General features: G+C 40.5%; 3 protein-coding genes across 6 annotated transcripts in view; all 3 read left to right on the top strand.

The window, feature by feature from the left end:
- KLHL2 (kelch like family member 2) overlaps positions 1-6,224 on the top strand; it is a 55,841-nt gene extending 49,617 nt beyond the window's left edge. For 3 of the 4 annotated variants that reach the window (XM_066186029.1, XM_066186030.1, XM_066186032.1), the window contains 3 exons: positions 4,053-4,193; positions 4,337-4,480; positions 5,116-6,224. In XM_066186029.1, coding sequence (XP_066042126.1) covers positions 4,053-4,193; positions 4,337-4,480; positions 5,116-5,144 — 314 coding nt within the window. In that variant the 3' untranslated portion in view covers positions 5,145-6,224. Of the gene's footprint in view, positions 1-685; positions 4,194-4,336; positions 4,481-5,115 lie in introns of those variants that run through there. The other variant, XM_066186031.1, reaches the window with a different exon arrangement.
- An 892-nt stretch (positions 6,225-7,116) lies between these two features.
- Positions 7,117-15,699, top strand: MSMO1 (methylsterol monooxygenase 1). The gene is made up of 6 exons (XM_066186028.1): positions 7,117-7,203; positions 8,831-9,140; positions 10,160-10,308; positions 11,236-11,362; positions 13,080-13,234; positions 14,744-15,699. Exons 2-6 carry the CDS (start codon positions 8,886-8,888, stop codon positions 14,949-14,951), a joined length of 894 nt encoding a protein of 297 aa, XP_066042125.1. The 5' UTR covers positions 7,117-7,203; positions 8,831-8,885; the 3' UTR covers positions 14,952-15,699.
- A 6,843-nt stretch (positions 15,700-22,542) lies between these two features.
- CPE (carboxypeptidase E) overlaps positions 22,543-26,192 on the top strand; it is a 56,830-nt gene continuing 53,180 nt past the window's right edge. Inside the window, 3 exon segments of the mRNA XM_066186027.1 lie at positions 22,543-22,642; positions 22,645-22,781; positions 22,784-23,147. Coding sequence (XP_066042124.1) covers positions 22,543-22,642; positions 22,645-22,781; positions 22,784-23,147 — 601 coding nt within the window.

Here is a 26,192-nt window from a genome sequence, read left to right as displayed (position 1 = left end):
TATTCCTCCTCTTCCCACAACTTGTGATGGTTTTTAACATACTGACTAATACTCATGGATTGTAATAATCACTATCACCTCGATCCTTAAGTATCAAAATCTATACAGCAAGGATGAAAAAATGTCTTTCCTACCGAGATCTCTGCCAGTTAGGGCTGATAATTCTAACAGCGTTTTCAGGTTGACTTTACATGTGAACTGTGACTAGGTTTCCACCTCTTTGGAGGACTTGTTCTGCATTCTGATTCACTGCAGGAAATTTTGTCCTTGTTCATTCCTAAGTTTGTATTACTGGTTTCATCCTATTACTTCCACTTATGTACCCTTTATTTCACCTTCAGTAATTCTTCTCATTACCTGGTGTTTACATCCTCTGTACATGTACAGCCTCCTTCATGTTATCCTTCCTTATCATTTAGCCAAGGTATATACATTTATTTCTGTATAATCTTAAAAATCCCTCCTTTTTTTTTTTGTGGATTTCTTTTTTCCTTCTTGCAATTCTGAGTGTATATATTTCTCTTTAAAGACATCTTTAAAAGTGCCTGTGGTATTCCACTTTTGTTTAATGAAATTATGCTTCCACAGCTCCAAATTGACTTTAGCTTTTTCATTATCTATTAATATTATGGACTTGAATCTCATTTACTGTTCACTGTCCTCTATTTGTCTTTTGGTATTTCAGGTTTTTTCAACTCGCAGAAGTTGTTTTATTTCTCTAGATGCCTTCCCATGGACTTTTTCAAGTCAAATTCCATGATATTATTTTCTACATTTATTTTTTAGTAGTTAAGTCACTTTTTTTGCCAAGTACTTAATGGTGGTTTTTAGCAACACCCTTCAAGTATCTACTGGTGATTGCCTTAATGTGCTTCATAATGGGAAGAGACATTGCTACAAATAAAGCTGAATGGACTTCTAGTATGCTCAGTATATGATTAATAATTATCCCAACTTCTCATCTCACCTTCCATTATTCTTTGTAACTCTGAACAGTTTTTACTTATATAATAATGTTTAAATTAAGTTCACATAATTTCAATAGAAATCTATCAAAGTACTAAATTCGTTGCTAGAATTAAGATAGTCTGTGATACTTCCATCATATCCTTACAGGATCAGCAAGCTGATAACATTATTAAAAGTCATGTTTCAATTGTATTTCTAAAATAAAACTATGATGTTAATGAAGGAAACATGATACACTGTACCTCAAGTAAACACAGTTGTCTTGTGAAACTTCTGGTAACTCAGTCTGTGCTTCTTGGAAGTAAATTCTGGATTAAAAACTGGACAGAGTTGCAGTAAGGATACTGGAGAATATTACTGTCTAATATTGACAAGTTTTGAGGAAAATATTTATATAAAATGGGAAAGTTACAAGTATCATTATAAAGACAAATAGTGTTGGTGGGTTGTGACAAAGTTACATTTTGCAGTCTGCCTGCACACACATTTTGTTTCGGCATTTGGGGTTTATTTTTTGATACTCTGTTTTTGCAAACTGTTGTTGTGCTTGTAGCCTATTTATACAGTAGATGTTTTCAGGTTTTTTTTTTTTAATGTTGAGTTTCTTCTACAACTCTGAAATTTAGTTCCTTAAATATACTAACTACTGGGATCTTCCTGCCCCTCTCCTCTCTTCCCTTTTCCCCGTGTTTCCTTACTCAACTCTCTGCTGCCTTTTACCTGGTTCACTGATAAAAAAAAAAAAAAGGAGAGGAAAACTAAATGTAGACAGTTATTCCAGATTCATATAACTGAGTAAAATAATCAACAGTCTTCTGTGCCACTCTGTTAAATACATGAAAAATTATATTATTGCATGGTGGAGGAGTGGGTGGTAATGTGAAAATTGTGACTGTTGATTGAGCTTGGCTATAAAGGCCAAATAGTCAAACCCACCAGAACTGCTTCAACTGGCAATCAGTCCTGGTGGTGTTGTGGGGGCTAACTAAAAAGAGTTTTGTTCTTGTATTAAACTTCTGGATGTCTGGTCATCTCAAAGAACTTAAGCTCATCTCTTCTGTTCCTACTGCTTCAGCTTCACTCAAAAGCAACTTTTCAGAGGTTAACCCTCAGTTACTCTTCTTTAGTACCCACTGCTTCTCAGTTGATCAATACGGGGACAGATCTGTTTCCAGCAACATATTGGGAGGAGGAACTTCAGATCCAGATATAGGCCATTTGGGAGGGCTGAGAGATATAAGACAGGGTCCTGAAAAATGGGCAGGAAAGAAAAATAACAAAGAAAGGAGAACTCAGAAGACGGCAACAAGAGGATACAGACGGAAGGAGCAAGAAATAAGGTAGGACCTGGAAACTGGGTGTGGGATTAAGGGAAAATGAAGCACCATGGAGGAACGGAGGACATTATTAAAAATAAGGAACTATGAAAGAAAAAAGTGGCAATGTGGCAGAGGGAACGCTCTACACACTGAATAGGAAGGCCAGTAATTCTACTGAAAGCATGGGTGGGAGGGGTTTATATCACATCCCATATTTAAACTGAAAATCATAGCCCTCCTTCTAGCTCTGTGATGTTTAATTCTACAAAAGATGAATGTTGTACTATCCTGTCCAATAAAGTGTGATCAGAGTGGGAGAAACAAAAGTTGTCATACTATACTGTGGCATGATAGCTAGAAATAATAGCAATTAAAGAGGAATTAAATTAATTGGGAGGGATATGGGGAAATGCTAGTAGTGAGTATCACTGATAAAGCACTAAATAGCATGATTTATAAGTGTCCTATCAAGAAGCTGTTTTTCAGATTTACAGTACCAATTAGCTTCCATGTTTCCTTCCTCTCTTCTTTTAATTATTAAAATCAGTGTCTTTAATAAGAAAATTTAGTCATTTCTCTCCACATAGAGAAATGGCTCTTTAATACAAATTCATAAGGTTTTAAAGATATTTCACCTGGTTATTAAGGTCTTAGGGTTCTCTTTTTTTTTCTCCCTTTTTTTTCTCTTTTTTTTTTTGACCTCAATATTTTTTTTCTTTGAGGGACTTATCTGATTTTTGGCATTCATATTTGTTGTTTCCCTTTAAAAAGATTTAAAGTGGTTCCCTTTCCATGGAATACTTCATGAGCTATATTTGCAAATCTGTATCTCTGCTTCGAGTTTCATAGTCTTAAATGTGGTATTTATTAGATTTCCCAGTATACTTTTATAGAAGTGCTTTTTCAGTTGTCTTTATGGTCCATCACTCAGAAGTTTTAATGCAAAAAACCCTGTGCGTTTCTGAAATTTATTATGTTTTGGTTCTAATAATGCATTATAAAGGGAGGAATAGAATTTCTTTCTGCTTCCCCCATTTCCATCTTTTCAATATGTGCAGCCCAAATAGCAAGTAGATAGAACTAGCTTTACTCACTCCTTCATTCCAAGCTCACAGATTAATAAATTTTTGTTGTAAAGTAAAGGAGGCCTTAGGATTAAAGGACACCCTTTAATATCCTTTTGGATATTTTGATAACTGAAGCTTGGTTCAAAGATGCTTGGTGTTCTTCAAATCCCAGAGAAGGTACTCACTGCTAACTGTTTACTTCTGTTCCATCTGTTTACAAGGTATTCCAACACTTCAGTGGAAACATTCCTATTGTACAATGTCTATCCATTCAGCTTTTATCCTCTGTACTGCGCAGTTTTTACTTTCTGAAAGTTCACTTACACTTTACCATCTTGTCAGATTTCTGTTACGCTGGCTGAGCACATTGTCTCATTTACTGTCACTTCGAATTAGTCCTAAATTTCAACAAGCCTCATGTTCCTGCACGTCATTTTTTGTCCAAAATTTTCTAAATCTTCTGTTGCAGAACAGCTCTGGTCTTTGTATGCTGCGATATGGTAGATGGGCACGCAAGGCATTTTATCAGTGTCTTGCTGTAGTTACTGTCTCTCTGCTTTAATGCATCTTTACCCAAATGTTCTCTGAAATAACTGACTTAATGAAGGATTTATGTTAGCTGACATATTTGTTGTTTCTCTTTTGTATCATTCAAATAGTTCTCTGGTTAATTCTGCGTATTTTCATATGTTTGCAGGTGTTGGTGTGTTAAACAATTTATTGTATGCAGTAGGTGGTCATGATGGTCCTTTGGTAAGAAAAAGTGTTGAAGTGTTTGACCCCATTGCCAGTACCTGGAAGCAGGTTGCAGACATGAACATGTGCAGAAGGAATGCAGGTATGTGCAACAGTGACTAAAATTGTGCCAATGTCAATTGTGAACAGCATATATCGGATTTCTGCTGCTTTCATAAAAAAACATGCTTTTTGGGGGGGTATGTAAGTCAATTACTATTTTTCATTCTGGTTTCCTGCTTTTAGGTGTTTGTGCTGTAAATGGTCTTTTGTATGTAGTTGGAGGAGATGACGGTTCCTGTAATTTATCAACAGTGGAGTATTATAATCCAACAACTGATAAATGGACAGTTGTGTCATCTTGTATGAGTACAGGAAGGAGCTATGCAGGTAAGGCATGTAGATATTTTTAATAGACTTTTCAAAGTATAATATTTGACAAAGCATCCAAACAGAGTTTTGTCTGAGGTAAAACCTAAGATAATAAAATGGGTAAGAAGAATCTAATGGTACATTTTGAATGATGACTTCAAATAATTATTCACTACAAGAAAAAAAAAAAGATTAAAGTGTATTCAAAAAGGATTTAGCACATAAGTGTCAAGTCAGAAAGATGATTCTGGTATGACCAATTTTTTTTAACAAGAAATATGTGTCTCAACCTAAGGGGTCCAATTCTGAAGTTATTTGGGATTTGATATTTAGAAAATGAGCTGTTTCAAGAATCTTTTCCTTCAATAACTGCAATTTTTCAGATGAGTTATGTAAGTGAATGTTAAGGATATATTTCACTGATAGCAAAATTAAACTTGATTAGTGGCAGGTTTTTTCACGTCACAGAAATTTTCAGAACCTTGCAGTGATTCAGACAGCTTTGTGTCAAAGAGAAGTTTGTGAAATAGGGAAAAATATGTTTATTGTTGCACAGTTAAATGCTGATTGCAATGTGTCATACTAAATTTTTCTTTTCTTGATTAAAAAAATATTGCCTAAAGACTTATCCCTTTTTTTTCCTGTCCCTCTAGGTGTTACAGTTATTGACAAACCATTATGATCAGTAAAGGGATTTTCAACTTGATATGCACTAGAAGCAGTCTTCAACAAGTGTATTTGAAGTGACTGAGTATCTAAGCACTTCTCTACTTGTAGCTGCACCTTGAGTCACAGTGGAAGATGTGACTGTCTACAATTACAGAAGACAGATGATGAAGATTACTCTAGGTAGAAGCAATGCGTAGGATTATTCTGCAGTTGAGCAGAAGCTGACTGAACTTTTGAAGTCTGGTGGACCATTTTTTTTATCGCAAGGTCTTCAAAAAAAACCTAACACTTTCATAAAGACCGACTTCTGTCAGTCACGACTGAGAAACGGATTATGAGTGAAGAATGGTGTGTATTCTGGTGAAAGTAAATTTTTGTCTTATTTTTTCCAGAGACTAATAAATATATTTAAGGAAATGAACTGTCAGTCTTCATTGTAGGTATTGAATCCCACCTCAGTAATTCAAACTGGCATGGGGTAAATTTGTTTCCTTTTATAAAACTTTTGTTACATAACTATACTATGTGCATATGTTTGTGTGAGCATAAGTTGCTCTCTACTGAAACTCTTCAAAACCTGATTTTACTATTTATAATTTAGCACAGTACTTTGAATATGTCAGTACTATGTTGTAAAACAGAGATGTATTTTTTGATATGTAACAATGCTTAACACTAATTCCCGCTGAAGGAGATCAGAGACGGTATGACACTTCTTGAGCAGGTGTAATTTCAGTATCTTTTTAATAAAAATGTTGTCTGTACTTACGGTTTTTTTTTTTTTCCTGTTCAATTTTGGTCACATTTAGATGTTACTTCTTTTTTACCTTTTTATCCAAAAGGTGATTTGGCATGAAAATAACTGAAAATTTGTAGTGAATGTATGCAGTTGCATTGAACTTGCATGGTACAAAGGCCTATTTATGCGTGTAACCTCAGCTTCTATTAGCCAATATCTGAATATACTGTATATGGCCATGCTTATAAAGCAGCACATTTTTATTTGTTCTTGGATGGCCTCCTTTTAACATGACCAAAGTTACTGTCATATTTGAGACATTTTCTTCAAATAAAAGTTTGTACATTGTTTCCTAATGCCAACAGGTCGCTTAAAACTTGTGTTTCTCAATACAAGTCTCAAACCAAATACTCAGTGAAATAATTTGGGGTGGGGGGGGGAAGAAGCGGGGAGAAGCTGGTGTGTTCTAGAGGTCTGAGTACCAACGAACTGCGAATTATTAAGGTTTAGGAACCAGTCATGTGAACATCACTGTCTTGCCGCAGGTCTGTTTATGAAAGCTGTGGTTGTCCATGAGTACAGGACGGGGACCACTGGCTTCCCGGGAAAGCGGCTGAGCTGTGGCACTGCTGCCAGGGCTGGGAGTCACGTAGGTGCCCGAATTCCATGTGCGGTGTGACTCACGGTGGGGCGAGGCAGGGGCTTTGAACGGGAACCTTTTATTTGAGTTGGGCACTTTCACCCGCATGACACCAACCCGTGAATGCGGCAATGGGCCGCTGTTGCCATGACAACGCCGCCGCCTGTGTACTCCAATCTTCTCCTAAATGCGGGAGGAGGGAGCGGGCGCAGGCACCTGCAGGGGTGACGCGGCATCCGCCCGCGGCCGCGCCGCTCCTGCAAGTGAGCGCTTTGAGCGCAGCGGCGGGAGGCGGCGGGCAGCGGGTCCCAGTCTGGCCGGCGGCCGCGCTGCCCCGCGCCGCTCCCGGCGCTGCTGCCGCGCCCGGGCGGACCCCGCGGAGGCGGGCGGGGAGGGCGGGGTGCGCGGGCCCCGCCCCATGGCGTCGTGCGCGTCACCCGGCCCTGCTCCCGCTCCATTGGCCGGACTCCGGGGTCTCACTATCCTCACTCCACCCCTCCAGCCAATGGCCGCGCGGGAGCCGCCGTCGCGGCCCCGCCCCCCGCCCGCCTGACCCTGCGCCGCTGCCGCCCGCCGGCCAATGGGGTTGCGCCGGGCGGGGCCGCGGTGGCGGCCAATAGGCGGCTCGCGGTGGCGCGGGCGGCCCGGCGGGTGTTGTTGTGCGCACGGAGCTGCTGCCGCCACCGCCGCCAGGTGAGGGGCGAGGGGCGAGGGCCAGGGCGGGCGCGGCCCGGGGTGCCGGTGCGGGGCTGCGGGTGCCGGGCTGCGGGCTCCTGAGGGAGCCCATCTCTCCTCGGCGTTCCCTGCGCGTGGGTGGTGAGTGCCGGCTTGCGTCCGCCGCCTGGCGGGGCCGGGCGGGACGGAGGAGCCCCGGTGCAGCCCGGCCGCTGGCTGCTTGGGTCCCGGCGGCGTGTTCGGGGGTGGCGGCGGTGGTTAAGTTGTCTTGCGCGTCCCTCCGCCCAGGAGCTCGGGCTGTGAGCTGCCTTGGCGTCTGCTGCGAGGCTTTTGCTGTTAATAAGAAGTGGCAGCATCTGATGCTGTTGCTAAGAGAGAGAAACGATAACTAATGTTGGATACTGGCTTGGAATGCTGCTTGATATGTGAGGGTAATTACTCGTTGGAATGGGCTGCCCAGGGTGGTGATGGAGTCACCCTCCCCGGAGGTGTTTAAGGAAAGACTGGATGTGGCACTTGGTGGTGGGTCATAGGTTATAGGCGGGCCATAATCATGGGATCTCAGAGCTCTTTTCTAACCTGCGATTCTGTGATTATTGTCGGATTTAGCCTAAGTGTACCAGCTGGGCATGGACCGGTGTCCTCGGGCCACCGGAGTAGAAACTTGTGTGAGAGTGGAGGATGGACCTGTTAAAAGGGTCCAGAGAAGGGCACTGGAAATGGTCAGCGGACACATCCCCAAGGGGGAGAGGCTGGAAGAGCTGGGGTTGTGCAGCCTGCGGAAGAGAAGGTTCAAGGGGCACCACACTGTGGTACTTTTTGCTAAGGCTTGTAGTGGCAAAGCACAGGGCAGTGTTCTTAAACCCAAAATGCATAGGTTTATGTTTGGCATAAGAATGATATTTTTTACAGTGAAGAGTGCCGAGGCACTGGAGCAGGTTGAGCAGAAAAGTTGTGCATGCCCCATCCCTGGAAGTGTTTGGAGGCAAGGTGCAATGGTGCTTTCACCCACCTGATGTCGTGAAAAATGTCCCTGCCCTTCCCAAGGGGGTTGGACTGTAAGTGATGTTTAAAGATCCCTTCCAAGCCAAACCAACAAGGAGCCTAGTCTGTGGAAATGGCAGGAGTTCAGGGTACCTGCAGGAATGAAGCCTCTGTGGTTTTGGGAGCTGTGAGGAAAAGTCCATTACTTAGGGAAAAGTGGATTGCCTCAAGCCAGTTGCAGTGTTGATGTAATTTGCAGGGATTTTGGTTCACAGCCATGAGAAAAAGGGGATTGGATAATCAAGAGATCACAGTTAATTAATCTGTTAAATCTTTTTTGAACCTTCCCGTTGCTCTTTTAGTACAGAATGCAATTATCCTGCAAAAGCCTAGAAATAAATTTGGCTAGTAATTAATATTTCTTTATCCTTTTTCTCCCTTGATATAATCTCAAAACCTAGGAGCTGATTGCCTCTCAAATTGGTTGGCCTCTCAAACCAATCTAAAGCTATGTTCTTTTAGGCTATTCTGTATGAAGAGAATCTGTCTTTCCTGTACTTTCTCAGCTTTTACTTTAAAACTAGGTAACAACTCTATTATGCATTTTTTTTTTCTCTAAAGATTAACTTAATGTTTATTGAATTTTTCTTAAAATTTGCAGGCTGCTTACAGACAACTACAGAAGAACTGTAATTGTGATGTTTTATGATTGAACCATGGCCATGAATGACAGCGTCAATATCTTGAACTCTGCTTATCTGGCAGTGGAATACATAGACTCTTTCCTACCCGACAATCCCCTGCAGCAACCATTTAAAAATGCCTGGAATTACATGCTGAATAACTACACAAAGTTCCAAATTGCAACTTGGGGATCACTTATAGTTCATGAAGTTTCATACTTTTTGCTCTGTGTACCAGGATTTATCTTTCAGTTTATACCATACATGCAGAAGTATAAAATTCAACAGGTAAGAGAAAGTGATGAAGTATGCACTGACTTGTCTTTGAGCATATCAGGCAGAGCATAATAATCACAGTATCCTGGTTCTCAATGTATATGGTTCCATTTCATCTGTCACTTGGACATCCTGGAAACAGCAAAGTAAAATTACTCTGTATGAGGAGAGAAAGAGAAGTGGATTTTGGGGAAGAAAAGGACTTCTTTTTTTCCTGAGGAAGGGTTATGCTTTTTACCATGGTGCTATAGACTGGAAAGGGCATGTCAGTCTTACTAATAGTAAAGTTTGTATACATAGTTTTTATATCAGCAGGGGAAGGTGAATAGAATTCTGGCATCTGGTGTTAGAGGTTTGTCTTAGTAGTATTAAATAATTACATGGTGTGCCTATGTAACAGCAGTGCTCTTCTGCACATCCTCTTGAAAGGATTTTGAAATGTTTTGACAATGAAGAAAGCCTGGGATGAATTGTACCCTTCTAATTGGAGGCGAAGGCACATCCAGTGTCTCAAGATCATTGTTTTCCCTTAGTTCATTACAATTTGAGTTAGAAATTAATTACACCAGCTTCTGAATTTATTGCAGTAGTCGGTAGAATGTCTCCCTGCAGAAACGGAATGTTTTCAAGACAACTATTTCTTCACAAGCTTGTATCTTGAGCCTCTCTTTGTATTATTTTAGCAATGGAAATGCGTTCTGTGGTGTGAAGAAGGAAAGCAAACTTGGATAGTGTTAAACTGTTGAGTATGAAATGTTCCTGCTAACTATAAACACTGAAAAAAACAAAAATAGTTTGGAGATGACTGACAAGAGCCTATCTTAAAACACTAGCCTAGAAAAATGAGGTTTTGATAAAACTGAATCCAATCCCATGTTATTTGTGTTGCCTGAGTTAATCTGTGTTACTGGAAGCCTGTGTTATCTGTCTTCCAAGGTGAAATTAAACTGACTCCAAATGATTTTTTGGAGCACTTCACTTGCGTGCAATAGAAACATGTAATACAACCAATTCTTTTTGCTTCATTTTAGGATAAACCAGAAACATGGGAAAAACAGTGGAAGTGTTTCAAAACCCTCCTCTTCAATCACTTCTTTATTCAGCTTCCCCTGATCTGTGGTACCTATTACTTCACAGAGTATTTTAACATCCCGTATGGGTGGGAAGAGATGCCGAGATGGTGAGTATGTTTTTCTGATAAGGTGATGCCGAGTTACATACATACAGCTGGAGGCAGAATATTTAACAATTAGAGTTGTCAACTCTAATAGAAAATAATTTTTTGGCAACGTGAACTGTGTTTGTTAATCATCCTTCATTTGATGCTTAGCCACTATAAGAGCTAATTTGAGTTTTCTGAATTTTTTTTAAATGGCCCCAAGCTGTTCTAATCTTTAGGAGAGAAGGAGAATTAGAAGGGAGTTTATGGAAGCAAAGCAAGATTCCTGGTGGGGTGGGTTAAATGTTTGGCTTTCTGGGGGTTTTATTTGTCTAATTTTTTTTATTCCTACTAAGTGTGTCTACATCTTCCACCTTGTTTTATATCACAGCAAGCAGAGTGTTCCTCAAAGGAGAGAATGTACCACCTTCACAGTCTTCTTTTCTTGCACTGAGCTGATGGGCCTTTGAACTAAGCTGGATTAGCTAGAAGTGCCCCTTCTCCTCCACCTCCCACCCCAACAGTAGTTTTTGATCACAGAAGGTCATCTTTCTTGGGGAGCTGTTTGCTCTCTGGTGTAGATGGCTGATGCAGCTCTAGGTTTTTGATCAAGGTCTCACACAATCTGTGGTTGTTGTTCTCTGTAGAGTGCATTTGTAATATTGAAATGACAGCTTGTTACACTAACTGTGAGTTAACCTAACACTAATGAAGTGAGTTAACATGTGCTAACTCACTTCAGCATATCAACAGATGAGCTGTTAAGCACCACAGCCTTTTCACCTGCTCATTAATATTTTGACCATGTTAAAAAAGTAGCGTGCTGCTATTCAGTTAGTAATAGGTATAAACATTTCTGACCATTATTGGCATATAAATAATCTTCTCTTTAAAGAATATATGTCTGGTAGTGTCTTCTATAACTAATAGATGTTCTGCTTTTTAAAGGTATATTCTGGTTGGCCAGTGTTTTGGATGTGCAGTGATTGAGGATGCCTGGCACTATTTTCTGCATAGATTGCTGCATCACAAGAGAATATACAAGTATATCCATAAAGTTCACCATGAGTTTGTTGTATGTATTACTTGATTTTTTTTCTATAATAATAGCTTTTAGTATATTTTTCATAGAACTTATTTAAACATCTGATTTGAAAGACCTAAGGATTTTGCATTCCTTTGACAGTGTGGTTAGATGCCTTTTCTTGGGCACTTTGTCAAGAACAGTCATCCATTTTGTTTCTGAAAACACCTCCTGTAATTTGATTTCATTTCAGTGAAGTGAAGGATCACACTCCTGCTAAAGTTTGATCATATCTATGAGCAAGGTGAAGCAGACTTAAAAATGCCCATGTAGGTATCACTGCTAGGGGAAGGGAAACAGTAGGTGTCTGGATTTGGTTGTTCATCAGTTCCCCTCCACATGGGCTGTTACCCAGAGCATATGAATCCCCAGAACACGATCAGACAGGCAGCTCTTACACAACCCAGGTGTGTGCATCATGTACTTGATTCAAGGAAGGGATTACAGCTCTGGATGAGTGCCTCTGGAATTAGTATAGCCCATTGTGCAATTCAAATGCACAAGTATATCAAGAGCACACATTTTGGGTGGCTCTGCATTTAGTGGTGTTGAAGCTGGCACTGAGCGCCAGGCAATGAACCACACTTGGCTGGGGCCAGGTAGGATCCAGCAGTGCTTGCACTTTGTAGATGATATTTCTGTGTTCAGGTGGCACTGCCTGTGGAGCCCAAGAGTCAGTGCTGTGTTTCTGTGCTGTTGTGTATAACCTAGACTGTGCCAAAAGTGCCGGGCCAGGGATGCTTTATGCATGCTGCCAACAATAGAAGAGCTTGGTATGGATTGATGCATGCAGATGTACAGACATCTGCAACAGCAGCTGCTCTCTTCCACTTGCTCTTGGCAGCTCCTCAGGTCTCTAGCTGGAGCAGCTTTTGGCCATTATTCTTGAGAGTGGTTAGCAGTTCACACAGAAGTGATCTGTAGCCTAATGGCTGTTTCACTAAAAACTTTTCCTGACAGTAAAAAGAGATGTTTTTAAAGTATCCCTTAAGATAAAGTGGACTTCATTTTTTTCTGATGATCTTACTTATAGTCTTCAGCATTAGGTTAAAAAATTTTAAACTGTTCTCTGTATATGGTGTTCTATGATTGTAAACTCTTTGGAATGTCTTTTTTTGCTTAACCAAATGTAGCAATGACGAGTGTGTGTGTGTGTGTGTGTATATATATGAGAGAAAATGTTTGATATCAATCTCAAAATAACATTTGAGGGGTACAAATTTATTTTAAAAATGGTCAGAGAGGTGGTATTTTTAATTATTATTTTGATAATAAATTTCTAAGTGAGTCCTGCTTCTGAGAATATTTTGGCTTCCTTCTTTCTTCTGCTTCCAAGACTGGATGTATAGCAAAGCTGATAGGAGCTTGCCAAACACTTTTAATATTCCTGAAATAACGCTTTGACCTGGGGTGATGGTAAGCCTAAATAAAAGTTTTCAATTTTTCAACTAGTAGTGAAGTGTTTGGAATCACTAATAGAGTGATAATCGTTATGATCTTGGAATACTGTTTTTCTGAAGAGGAGCTAAATACATGTGTTATGGCCCTTGCTCAGTCATACCATTCCCTTTGCCCACAAGCACTGTTCTGTTTGTCTTGTTGTAGTCTTGTGGGGAAATGGGTAAGGGAGAGTATTGCAAAATGGTGCTTCTGATCTGGGAGTGAATAAAACTGAAAATGGTGACTGTTCCCTGTCATCTTTTTCTAGTCTCCATTTGGAATGCAAGCAGAATATGCACATCCTTTGGAAACACTCATCCTTGGAGCTGGCTTTTTTATTGGAATTGTTGTTTTCTGTAACCATGTGGTTCTGCTGTGGGCATGGGTGATCTGTCGCTTGATGGAAACCATCGACGTGCACAGGTGAGATGCTCATCGCTCTTAATAATTGTTTTTTCTCTTGTCGTACATCTCTCTCAAACTCACATGTCTGTCACTGAGGTGTACTTTTTATTTTGCACTAACATGCTTTTCTGTGTCTTACGAAGAATGAAACAACCTGGGGAGTTACCACTCTTTTTCTGTTTTGAGGTACTATTAGCAGCAGGTCTTGCTGATTAAAAGAGTGTGGACTATCAGCTAAAGCATCTCAAGGAGGGTTAGAGAAGCTAGGTGCCTCATTAGGATGTCTGGCTATTGACACTGGGTGTGCAAGTGATCTTACGCATGTTGGAACACCAAAAATCAATTACAAAAGGTGATATTCTAGCCAAGAGTTCTGTTTAATATTTTGTCAGACTGTTTTCCTGCTCAAGAGAAACTTTATGCTCTGTGACCACTGACTCTCTTTTAAAAAAATGCATACATTTCTTTTGTTTACTTGTTTGTTTATTGTGAATAAAAAGGAATTGTGAATAAAAAGACTTCTTGTCTCTGTAAAACTGACTTCATATTTGGCTCGAAAATCTTAGAGCAAATCCCAATAGGCTTAGTTTAGTTCATCTACAAATGAATGAGCTTTTCTTTCCTGTGTGCAAGAGGCCGGGGACACTAAGAATTTATTTCTGAAATGATAGCATTAACACTTGACCTTGTATTTGTAAATACATTATGAAGCAGATGGTGTCTTATTGCAAGTTGAGTGTCAGGTGTTTCAGTGGAACATAAGCTACCAGTAAATTCATGGTATAAAGCATTCCAGGTCTAGTTATGCTTTGCTTGTAGGCTTCCCAAAGTATATGTTGTGACATACCGTAAACTCACTGATACAAAATACGAATTTTCTATTATAATTACCATTTTAGTTTGTTCCCCGCATGAGGGCTTTCTACTGGATTGCCTTGCACTCTCCCCACTAGGTGGCGGTAAGAGGCTTTCCAGTACTGCAGTGCAAAGGAGTTGGAATCCTTCTAGGGCACACTGTTCTGCTTTTAGTCTTACTTTAATCATATATTTGGATTTTAAATATTTGAAGAACTTGCAGTAAGCTGAAAATAAGAGTAGGCATACAATGATTGTTGATTTGAGATGCTCTCTGATGAGCTGCTGTGCTGATGGCCATAGCTTCCACTTAATGTTACTTCTTCCTCCTTCCTAGAGTCACTCATAGTTAAAACTGCTAAGACAGCAGGAAGGCAGCCACTGTGATTTTTTTTTTTAAAGTTATCTGCTTAATTTTTTTTGTATTGCCTAGTAAACTGAGCTGAAAAGCAAGTGCCAAAGCCATTGGGAGATAATTTATGTTGTCATTTGGCTAGGAGTGGAGGGAACTTGTTTTTGTGTTAAGCCAATATCATTGTGATTACCTTCATCCCTTAGAATACTATAAAATATTTTTCTTTTACAAAAATTACAAGTTAGTGTCTGTATTTTGTAGTTTATTTCTCAGAAAAATCCTAACCCTAGTTGCCTTCCTTTTTTTCTGCCCTGTAGTGGCTACGATGTCCCGCTGAACCCTCTTCATTTGGTGCCTTTCTATGCTGGAGCCCGTTTCCATGATTTCCATCACATGAACTTTATTGGCAACTACGCCTCGACCTTCACGTGGTGGGACAGACTCTTTGGTACAGACTCTCAATTCATTGCCTATCAAGAAAAAGAAAAGAAGAAACAATGCATAACAAAGAAGAAGGCCAACTAAATTACCAGTGTAAAAGTTAACTTTTGCTTTTCTGTAAAGCAAAATAGTGATTGAGTGTTTAGCATAAATATTGTTCCCTGGCTACTAAGAGGTAGGGAAGAACAGCTAATTGAACTGCAGTATCTTTCTAATGGGAATGTTTTCTATTTTGTAAATAAGTACTGCATATATTTTAACTACAGATTTAAAGATGATGGAAAAAACTAGAGATGACTTGAGTCTATCTTTTTTTTTTTTTTTGACAAGAAAAAAATCAGTTTTATCTATAATGTTGCCCATTTTTGGACCCAGGTAGAATTATGTATGTACAATGAAGTTTGTCTTAGTTTTTTTAAATATATATTCTTAAATTTATAATGTCAAATAGCAGAAGTTATTAACTAGCATCACCACTGTATTATTTAAATATTGGGTAAAAGTTGCTTAAAACCAAAACGTCTGTTACTAGGAAGCTTGGACAGGTCTTTTGCACACTGGATAATGTGAACAGCTAATAACAGTACCTGGCTAAACATGCATTATCAGAGACATTCCTGATCTAGATTTGTTATTTTAGATTACAGGTAAAAAGAATGGAAGTTTTTTATTTGAAGGCACTGGTTTTTGCTGCTCTCTCGAAGTTGGTCTGTCAGTGTACTTAGCATTTACATTACATTCTTCTCTATGTGTTGTAATTTGCTGATCTGATTTGTTGCTATATTTGCACTTGTGACTGATGAAATAAACGTGGTTTGGTTTGATGCATGTATTATAGTTTTCATATGTTTTTAAACACAAAGCTGTGACAAAACCATAGAGGATACAGGGTCTTACTCTTCATCTCTTCAATGAAGAAGCATTTTTTGTTAGGATGGTTTGCAGCAGTGCCATCTGTTAAACTACTTACAGAGGCAGCAGTAAGAAATAGAAACAGAGAACATGTAAATTCTGCTGGTTTTGGTTTGAAGGACTTGGATACATAACTGCTCCATGTAGCAACATCTTTTGGGATGAGTGCCTTTTCAGGGTACAGCTTGATCAAGTTAAAATCTCAAAATCTACTACTTGAGTTGCACTAGTCACAGAAGCAGTAGTCTAACATTTTTGAATCTACTGTATTTGTCTGTTGCATAGAAAATAACAGTGAAGTATTTGAGAAGGGCTTAAACCCTTAAAAGATCTTCCACTTTGTGAAAGCTGTCATGTCAGCTGCTCTTCAGACTTCAAATACCACTTCATCTACTCGACAAGTCTCTTAGAGGACTTTACAGTGTTTTGCTTACTCTGGGCCACACCTGAATTTTAGGGCTGCTTCACATGCAATCTGGTATAACTGTCAAAACAGACAATCCATTAAAAGTGCAGATGAGATCAGGCTTCTAACAAAAAGTGTTAATGACATGCAGAATGACTCAAATATTAATTGAGATGTGAAAGTAGTTCAGATTTCCTCTTCTGAATGTGTTTTGTAGAAGCTTTTACTTCTTTATCTGTATCCTTGTTGAAATTTGGTATTTTTCCCCTTCCCTCTAAGAAGAAGTTAAAAAAAAAATATTTGACTATTGCAGGTGAGCAGAAGCTGAAATCCCTGTATTGTTCAGTTTTTAGCAGGGACTGGTACTACTTAAGCCTTGCTGAATCCATATGTACTGCCTGCCTGAACTCTCCATGGTGGAGGCAACCTCTTTAATCAGATTTCAGTGATGGCCATTATCCTCTGCTTTGTCAACTCCCACTCCCATCCTGCAGCTGCAGTGTACTTTGCTTTATTTGACTGAAGCATTAGCCTGAAAATACAAGGAGCTTTCAGAGCTTCAGCTTTTCCCTGTGAACATCATTCTGTTCAGTTCTCAGCCTGCTGGCTTAATGCAGGCTCATACTGCTGCAAAATTATGCACAACTGGGAGCCACTTGCCTAAATATTCCACTTAAGGCATTTGTAAAAGCTTGGTGACTCCTCAGCTATTGGAAAGCTGAAGCAGAGTGCTAAAAACATGATGGGATTGACTTACAAAATTGTATATTCCATTCTTCAAGAGGTTTAAAAATAAAGAATGCAATTTTAATACACTGTCATTTGGGGAAGTGTACCATGGGGGTTTCTTTGACCTTTTAAAATTAGTTGAATCTGTGTTTTTCTGACAGCCATTGCTATTTGAGTTTTTTGGGTTATTTTATGTTCATTCTTGGTGTACAGTGTGATCACACTGTTGCTTTTGATCATCTTTTTTTAACAAATCCCTAGAGAATTATGCTAGCTGTTCTTTATGAATTTTTTTGTGGAAAAAAATGTGCCTTCTGGACCTCTCAACACAGGAACTTGCATTTGAAAACCACAGGCTTTTCTTCACCAATCAGATGGACCTGCATTTTGCCACCATCCCATTGCTTTTTCAAATGTAGGACCCTGAATTTATTGCTGAATGTGATGCTGGCGAGTAAATGACCTACCTCATTACTTTGTGTCTTTTATGCAAATGAAGAATTGTGTGAGAACATTCCATTTTTAAGATTTTAGGCCTTTATTAAATAAGACTTTACTAATTTCCCCCCCCACCCGCCATATTCTGTGAGAGAGACTATAGAGTTTGTGCAGATCTGAAAACAAGGAGGTTTTTGTGCAATAGTGAAAAAAGATAAACATATGGGTTAACAGTTTTCAGTCTTCACAATGTACAACAAAACCTTACACAATCAGTTGTTCTTCAATAAGGAGACAGATTTATCTTACATATAGTAGGACAGGGGAATAAGTGGGGAAGGAATGCTTTCCACTACATTATTTTTTTCTGAAAGTCCAGTTTAGTTTAGTTAAAGCTCAACTATGGGAAATAACTTTACTGTCCCTTAAAATACGAGAAGAATTAAGTCCTTTGTAAACCATTAATTAATTTCTTGGAGTTAATGTCAAAAAACCCCATGGAAACTCGAAAAGTATGATAAACTGTAATGATTAGGATTGCAAAATAATCAACTGTTTTTGGCAGCTGATGTGAAATACAAAATAAGGTGGTTTATTTTACACTGCAGCACAGCGTGCTAGAAAATATTAATATTGATTGATATTAAAAGATTATATGACTTCATTTCTTTTCCTTACAGAGTTATGCTGAATGTTTTATGATAATTTTTTTTAAACTGTGATATGTTTCTAGATTTTTGGTGTTCATTTTTGTTGAAAAATTGCATTATTGAAACTTTCATTATGGCTACTTATAGTTATTGCTAACCACAGTGTCTGGTTAATTGCCTCCAAATTTCTGCCCAGCTATGGCTGCCTCTCTTGCTCCGGCAGCTGTACCCCTCTGGCACATCTCCTTCATTGAAACCTGTAACTGGCAGGTCCAGGGAGAAGGCAACTTTGTGTCATTAGTTCTTGCTATAATTTTCTGTCTGTGAAGGTAGTAAACACACTAGTCAAATCACTTTTCAATTTATTTTTCACCAGCTCACCAGATTGTATTTTCCTCCAGGGTAAGACATTCTCTCTGTTTCTCAAATCACTGCTGTGGCTTGTCTCTGAATTTTCGGTCTTGTTTCAGCTGTAGATATCAGAACAGTGTGTCCGGGCTGTTCTCTCTAAGACCACCTTGTGATGTTATCACATACTCCCACCTAATCATTATCCTTCTGTCTAGGCATTGCACTGGAAAATACAGTCATTACCCCTCTTTAGTGATCTCTTGATGCTTCTGGCAATGCTGCTTGCTAGACTGTCATCTGTGTTTTACATTTCTTGTTCTTGATTGTGATTCACAATTTGCTGCTCTGAAATATTTAAACGTGCTTGACTTACCAAGTAAATCACATTCCAGAGCTGCTATATCCTTATTATTCACCGTTCTTTGTCATCCACACATTTTAATCAGTTATGATTCACATTTATGTAATCACTGAATAAATTAACCCTTGGACTTGAAACACCAGTGCCTGTGGAAGACCAGAAGAATGCTCCTCTAAGATCATGATTCACCACTTTTAAAAAGCCCTATCAGCCAGTTTTTCGAACCCTCACTATGATCCTGCATGGCAGTTTCTCTGTGTGAGTGCTTGGCACCATAGCCAGGCTATAGCATCTCTCAGAAACGGCATTCCAGTCCAATATCCAGGACCTAGCATCATCCCAGGAGCAGTTATTGCTGCTGCAAACTTGAACAAGAGGCAGCAGTAAGTCACTGCCATCTGTGTAGGTGCAAATGTCAAATACATTTTGTATGAAATTTCAGCTGCAGTCTGTAGAGTATCAATGCAGAATTGTTACATAAATAGGATAGTCACCACCTAACAAGAGAACAGTTCAAAATACCTGATAGGGTGTGGTTTCTGTAACGTGTGAGTCATCTAACAGATGGAGGCAATAAAATTTTTGGTCTTGCAGTAAACAATTTTGAAGGTAGGTGGGTTTTCTCCTTCTCCCCTTCTCCTGAATAATTGACTTGTCTGTATTTTTATTATTAAATTTTGTGGTGGTGATGGTACTTCTTTTGCCCTGCCTTGCATTAATCACCTTCTCAAGGTACTGGAAAAGCCTCAACTTCGTGTTTCTGAACCCTGTTTTGCAAGTCTATCCAAGAAATAGAGCTACTGAGCTGTGCAAGACACTTTGAAGGTTGGTAGCAAATGCTTCTGTCTTGAAGCTTCAAGTGACCGCAGCTGTCAGGTGTAGTATATGGGAATATAATCAGTACTCTGGTAAGTTTTGTCAAATCTTCTTACAGTTACAGTTATCTCTCCTTGCCTGGTTTGTCAACTCTGAGATCAACTGTTCTCTCCTTTAAATTGATTTGAGTTATTTTATTCCTTGCACAAAAACTTCTTTCCAAATATAAACCAGAGAAGTTTAGTGTTTCCATGGTGTACATATTAGCAATAGTTTATTATTAATAATGTAAATATCTGGTCTCCATCAGTGTGTTTTTAGGATTTCTGATGTTCCATATGTATTTCAGTTGTTTGTAATAGACATAGATTTAGGGTTATCTTTCTGAATGATAAAAGAAAATAGTTGCCTTAGCCTTTTCGTCTTGTCACATAAATAAAAAAAAATGTGCAAAGACTTGTAAGTCTTGTAAGCAAAATTCTGTGAGAGTGAGTTTATTTTGGAAAATATATGCTTCCTGGTGAATAATGATTTGCTGAAAAAGACAGATTCAGGCAAGTGAAAAGTATTGGAAAACTTGAATCAGCAAACTCTGTTTGGCCAAAGAAATGAAGTAATCTGTAAATATATGAGTTATATGTATTTTTTGTGTACGTGTAGATTTGTCTATAAATAAGTACTTTTGGAAATGTTAATGATTTTTTTTTTGTAATTACCAAGTTATTCAGGCTATGTCTGTTGGCAAAATGTAACTTACTATTTGCTGCATCATATTCAGATGTAAGAGACAGGTAAAGTAGATGTTAAATCTGCTGATCAATAGGTTTCCTGGAATACTTGGGCTCCACTCACTGCCCTCCTTAATATTATCTGCTTACAAGGCCATGCCCAGGTGCCTGGTTATAGCCTAAAGGCTGGGAATGCCCTTAGGGTTGGAACATTCCTCTGAGACTGAGGCAAGTGCCAAAACTTTTTCTATACTACAAGGAAATTTGGCCTTTGAAGATAATCATCCTTGAATTATAGAGAATAGGAGGAAAGATTAGATATAAAGGAAGGCATCAATTTATTCCTCCCACTCAGTTGTGCATATGGTCCTATGCTGTCTGAGAATTTGAACATTGTTTTTTAATCCCTAATTAAAAATAATTTAGTACCTGTGAGCTCACATATTTGATAGTATATAAACCACCCTGCTTTACACAGGATATGCATGTTTTTTTATAAGTACATATTGTCTTAAGTTTTTTAAGAGTGAGGGTGAATAAGTATGAAAACAGAAGCAAATCCATTCAGATCTAGGTGCAAGACTACTTTTATGTAGTGGAAAAATAATTCACTGCTTCAGGAGATGAAAATAATTAGATGATTTCCCAGCCTAGTTGTATTTTTTAGTGATGTATTTTGGTCAATTAAATTAGAAGATAAGCCAATGCCAGTTGCTACAAAGAACAAAAGGAAGGCTTTTTGGATCAGAAAATTCTCCCAGAAAATGATAATCTAATCAGCATCAGCAGATTTGTTGATTTTATATACCGAGTGCAAGGAAAAGTGATGAAGAAAATAGGGAATACTTAGCCTGTGATGTGTGTAGCCAATACTGCTAAAGAATGTGAATCTTTACAATGTTAGGTCAGCTACCATTATTTGCAGTTCCATTTGGAGCACTGAGAGGGCTGCACATGTTGTACATAGTTCTAAGGCAGTGTGATGTCATAATCAAATTTTTTTAATGTAGTCCAATTAATGCTGTTAGGAAGGGGGAAAGTCAGGGACTGATCCTAAATTCAAACAGCGATCTTGGTCAGAGAAAACACCATATCAAGGAGTCTCTCCATGTCCAAGTCTTGGAAGACACTTAGTGCAAATTAGTGTTGTGATAACCTCAGAGCTAATGGGATGTGCCATGACAGGCATCTCCAAAAGTTTTCTAGCATTAAGAATGAAGAGTTGAAGGCTCCAAAAAGTGCTCTGAAAGTGCCTTTGCATGTGGTTGCCTACTTGTGAGCCTGAAATTAAACTGGGCAGGGGAGCTTCTGAACCCAGTTGGCTTTGGAAGACGGTGAGAACTGGAAGGGCTGAGCTCTGGTTCTTGCTGTGAAGAAACACATCAAATAATTCAGGACTAACATTCAGGGCCCTGGAAGGTTACAAGTATAGGTAAATTGAGACAGATATTGAAGTATTTATGTACAGTAGTTGTACATTCAGGTCTGTGTTTCAGGTGCTGGATCACTTTCTGAGCTGGTACATCACCAAAGGTCAGTGAAAACATTCTCCTGGAAGAGATTGCATCCATTTTCACCTTACTTGAAGTAGACACTCACAATTTAGGAAAATATTCAAAATATCAGAAAAGATTATTTAGAAATCTTCCTAAAAATTGATTCAGCACTAATTGATGATAGAAGGAGGTATCATGCAGGCTAACCCTTTTAAATTAGAAGATCAGAATAATTATGCATTAAATTATTGAGGACAAAATTCTGTTTGTAGAAGAATGAATTGGATATGTACTTTTCAAAATTTTGAACCTGTCAACATTTTCCAGCAAGTCTTTGTGTCCTTAAGAAAAAAAAAAGCCAAGCAAGCAAAAAAACCCCCTGAAGTCCAAATCAACAACCCGATATGGAAGTTGCTCTTTAGCATTTAGCTTTTTGCTGTTAGAACTCGTTCTTTACAGGCTGTTTCAACATAACCTAAACAGCTATGGCTGTGAAGACAAGTTGAAAAGAACACGGCTTCAGAAGTGCTGTAGTCCGGTCTAGAAGAAACTGATTTATTAATATATGGTGTACGCTTCTTCACATGAGTATTTGCTTTGAACAGACTGGGGTGCACTCTCTAAGTACTGTCAGTCTCAGAAAAAAGTCTTGCTTTATCTTTTCCTTTCTGTGATGCAGGAAAGACGCCTTATAAATGAGGAGAAAAGCGACCTTACAGATGACGGCTTATAGTTTTCCCTGTCAATCAAATGCATTTGTGTTGCCCTGTAATATCACTGAATCATTCATGGAGCACTCCGTTACTTTACGTTTGTGGCAGTGGGTTAACCCTCCGGGACCGCATAAAACGATGAGGCGGTGCGGAAAACGCGCACCCAGATTCTCGCAGGGCTTTTTTCGCAGCTGGTTGATGCCAACAGCTTGAGCGGTTCTCGCCCGCACCGCGCGGCCGCCGCGCCCGCCCTCCGCGGGAGCGCTCGGTTCGCGGATCGGGGCGGAGCGGCCGGTCCCGCCCCGCCCCGCCCCACCGCCCCCCGGCTCCCTCCCGCTCCCGGCTTCCCTGCCTCCCTCGCTGGGTGCCGCCGGCGCTGGCGGAGCAGCAGGCGGGCGGGATGGCGGCGCGGGTGCTGCTGCTGGCGCTGTGCGCGGTGCTCGCTGCCTGCCGGGCCGCGGCGGAGCCGGCGGCGGGAGCCGCCAGCCGGCGGCGGCGGCTGAGCGCCGAGGAGGGCATCTCCTTCGAGTACCACCGCTACGCCGAGCTGCGGGAGGCGCTGGTGGCCGTGTGGCTGCAGTGCCCCGCCATCAGCAGGATCTACACGGTGGGGCGCAGCGCCGAGGGCCGGGAGCTGCTGGTGATCGAGATCTCGGACCGCCCCGGCGAGCACGAGCCCGGTAAGGGGGGCGCTGCCCGCGGCCGGCGCTGCCGCACCTGTGCGCAGGTAACGGCGGCGGGCGCTGCCCCTGCGACACCCGCTGCGGCACCGGCACCGCCAGGCAGCCGTCGTCCGCCAGCGGCGCGGAGCGGCTCGGTGCCGCTGCCGGTGGATTTAGCGCCCGTTGCCGCAAGAAACGCCTGGATTCCCCATCAAATGTCCGGAGCGGGCGCCCGGCGCGGGTTCGCTGGCAGGGCAGGCGCTGGCCGCCCTTCCCCGCGCGAACCGCAGCGCCCGGGCAGCGGCGTGAGGCGGGAGCGTGCCCGCGGGAGCGGCTTGTCACGACCAGCCTGTCCCCGGGGACTGTCACCCACCGCGGCACGCTGTGTGTCGGGATACGTGGTTGCGTGCACTTAAGAGTCTGAAACATCTTTATCAGAGGGAATGTGACTGATGCCGTGCACTTGCATTACACCTACGATTGTGTCTATTTCATTGTTTCCGCTTTTAGAATCGATGGTGTCGCTAATGTCTGTACGGGAAGGGGCTTATCCGTGAAAGCTGCTCGGTGCCTTTGGCCCAGCCATCAGCCTCCTGCAGTCATGTCCTCACATTTCCCTCACTGGGTTACAGCATAGGTCTGGAAGTCCGTGACTTTTAGGTGGAGGTGTGGCTTCTGTGGCTCTCGGGGGATTTGGCCAATACTTAATTTGGCCAGTGCTTAATATTCTGCTTTATGACCTGAATATAACCTTGCTTTGTATCCATCAGAGACTTAATGTTGGGGCTACAGACAGACCTTGGAGGTTATAGGATATTGGACATAAGGAGGGTGTAAGAGGAAGGCAGGGTATGAAGGCATTGTCTTGGAATGAAAATGTGGGGAATGCAGTGCAATTTGAAAAATTTCTTTGTGGTGTGTTGCCATCTTGATAAGAGGGGGTGAGGATCCCGAAGCTAAGAATGAATCTATTCCCGCTGTGTAATTTGCACACTGGAATGATAACAGTTGTTACTGGGATTTTGCTTTGCTGCTGGGGAATAGTCGCTATAGCTCCCAAGATTTATGTGACTGTTGTGTCAAGCCAGCTGAAAGAGAGAAAAAGAGCAGCACACTGTGCAGTCTGAGATGGGGCTATGCCTCTTCCTGGAGACACACTTTCCTTGGTGTCAGTGGTGTGAGAAAGGGTTTGCCGTTGAGCCCAAGCTAAAGGGAATCCGGCAGTATATGAATAACAAACTGCAAAAAAGAAAAATTCCTATGGATTGCGTCCACATACGAGCTATAGACAGTGTCAAACATTTCCTGGAACTTGCTCGGCCCCTTTCTAAGGGAGCCCTATAGACAAAAATGCCACATGTTGCAATGCCCAAATCACGTGTCAGGGAATGTGATGACTCCTGGCAATCTTTAGTGGTGGATGCTGAAAGTGCTGGCTTTTTGAAGGGGATTAACCGGGGTTTGAACCAGAGCAAATTCATTGTTTTATTTCAATCCTCACTTTCATTCTGTGAGGTTCTGAAAATTTCTCAAAACATGAAGAGCGACTCCTCTCTGCAGTGGTACATGGGGGAAAACTCAGGATCTTTTTGGGAAGGGCAGCAAGACAGACCTCATGCATAGTTACCCTTGCACTCCTTGGAAAGAATTGTAAAAGCATTGATACCACCTGGGCTTCTTAATTACAGAGCTTAAGCACCTATATATTGTGCCAATGGTTGCATTAGAGGCATTTTCTTCTTAAAAATGTGCCCTTTCTTCTACTGTGTAGTAAAAGGTAGCACTGTTTATTTTTCTATGGGAGCTTTTTAAAGCTGTTGAGTAAAAGAAGTGGAGCCTTGTACCAGCCTTGGCAGGAAATGTGAGACTGATTCTGCTCATACCTGAAGGGGGAACCCTGCTCACTCTGAGCATCCATGTTTGATTCCCAGGGCCACGACCAGAATAAGGATATTTTGTGTGGTAAATCTTGCAGGATCAGAATCTGATTTATCATCATCTATTATTCTTAAAAAACAATGGAATCACAGACACATGTATATACATACATACATACAGTTACTTTTCATTTTTCCCAGACAGCCAAAAAGTTGTAAGTTCTGAACATAATCTATTCCTGCAAGATATCATGAGTGTCACAGGATTTATTTTTTAAATAAGTATGAACAAAATGTATGCTGTGGTTTATAGATTTATAGTCTATAGAGAGCTCATGCTTCTAGAAGGCAGGTGAGTACACAGGGGCGATACCTGAATCATCTAGTGAACAGCTGTGAAACAAAAAAAAATGTTTGCATTCACTTAGTGAGCAAGTTGATGACAAAATAGATCAGGAAAGTGTCAGCAGAGCATCAGTAAAGACTCTTTGTACTGAGTAAAGAGGCTTTGTACTGAGTAAATCAAATACTGCATATACATGCAACCATTGCATAATCACATGTATTGCTGTGTAGCTACCCATGTAGGCTGTGTAGCCTTGTGTGAATGCATTTGATCAAATGCAAGCATATAAATCTACTTCAATTTTAGAGTGTCAGCTGTTTTTGAAAATTAATTTGTAATATATGTGCAAGGTTTTTAAAAAATTGCTTGAGAGAAATCGGAAAACTTCAAAAATGTGCTTTAGACCTCCAAGGCAACTGCAAAACATTCTAAGTAAATGAAAAAACTGGAAAAAATCATAAAGTCCTCGTTTTTTCCTGGAGTAAATACTCATTAGGAGGATTTTCTTAAAGGCCTGATACTGCATTGGAAGTCAGAATGACTTCATATGAGCTACTCTGGTTTCTTGCATAATCATACCAAGTGTCTTTGCAAGTCTTGGAAACCCAGATTAGTCATTTGAGTGCTGTGAGCTGAGCCTTCACTGAGCTCTTCCTGGGGACTTGATAAATGCCAGAAGCATGAGACTGCCTAAAGTTTCTGATGCTACATTAAACGCTTAAGAGAATGTGCTGCCTTTCTGCAAACTTGAACATCACACTACCTGTGCTTCAACTGTGCTTCATGCCAAGTAGCATTTGGGCTAATATTTTTAATTTTGTGCATTTTGTGGTGTTTTTT

Source organism: Chamaea fasciata, unplaced genomic scaffold (genome assembly GCF_029207755.1).
Source record: "Chamaea fasciata isolate MVZ Bird 193981 ecotype frontalis unplaced genomic scaffold, bChaFas1.0.hap1 SCAF_6, whole genome shotgun sequence".
NCBI lineage: Eukaryota > Metazoa > Chordata > Aves > Passeriformes > Sylviidae > Chamaea > Chamaea fasciata.
This window is presented reverse-complemented; position numbering and strand designations above follow the sequence as displayed.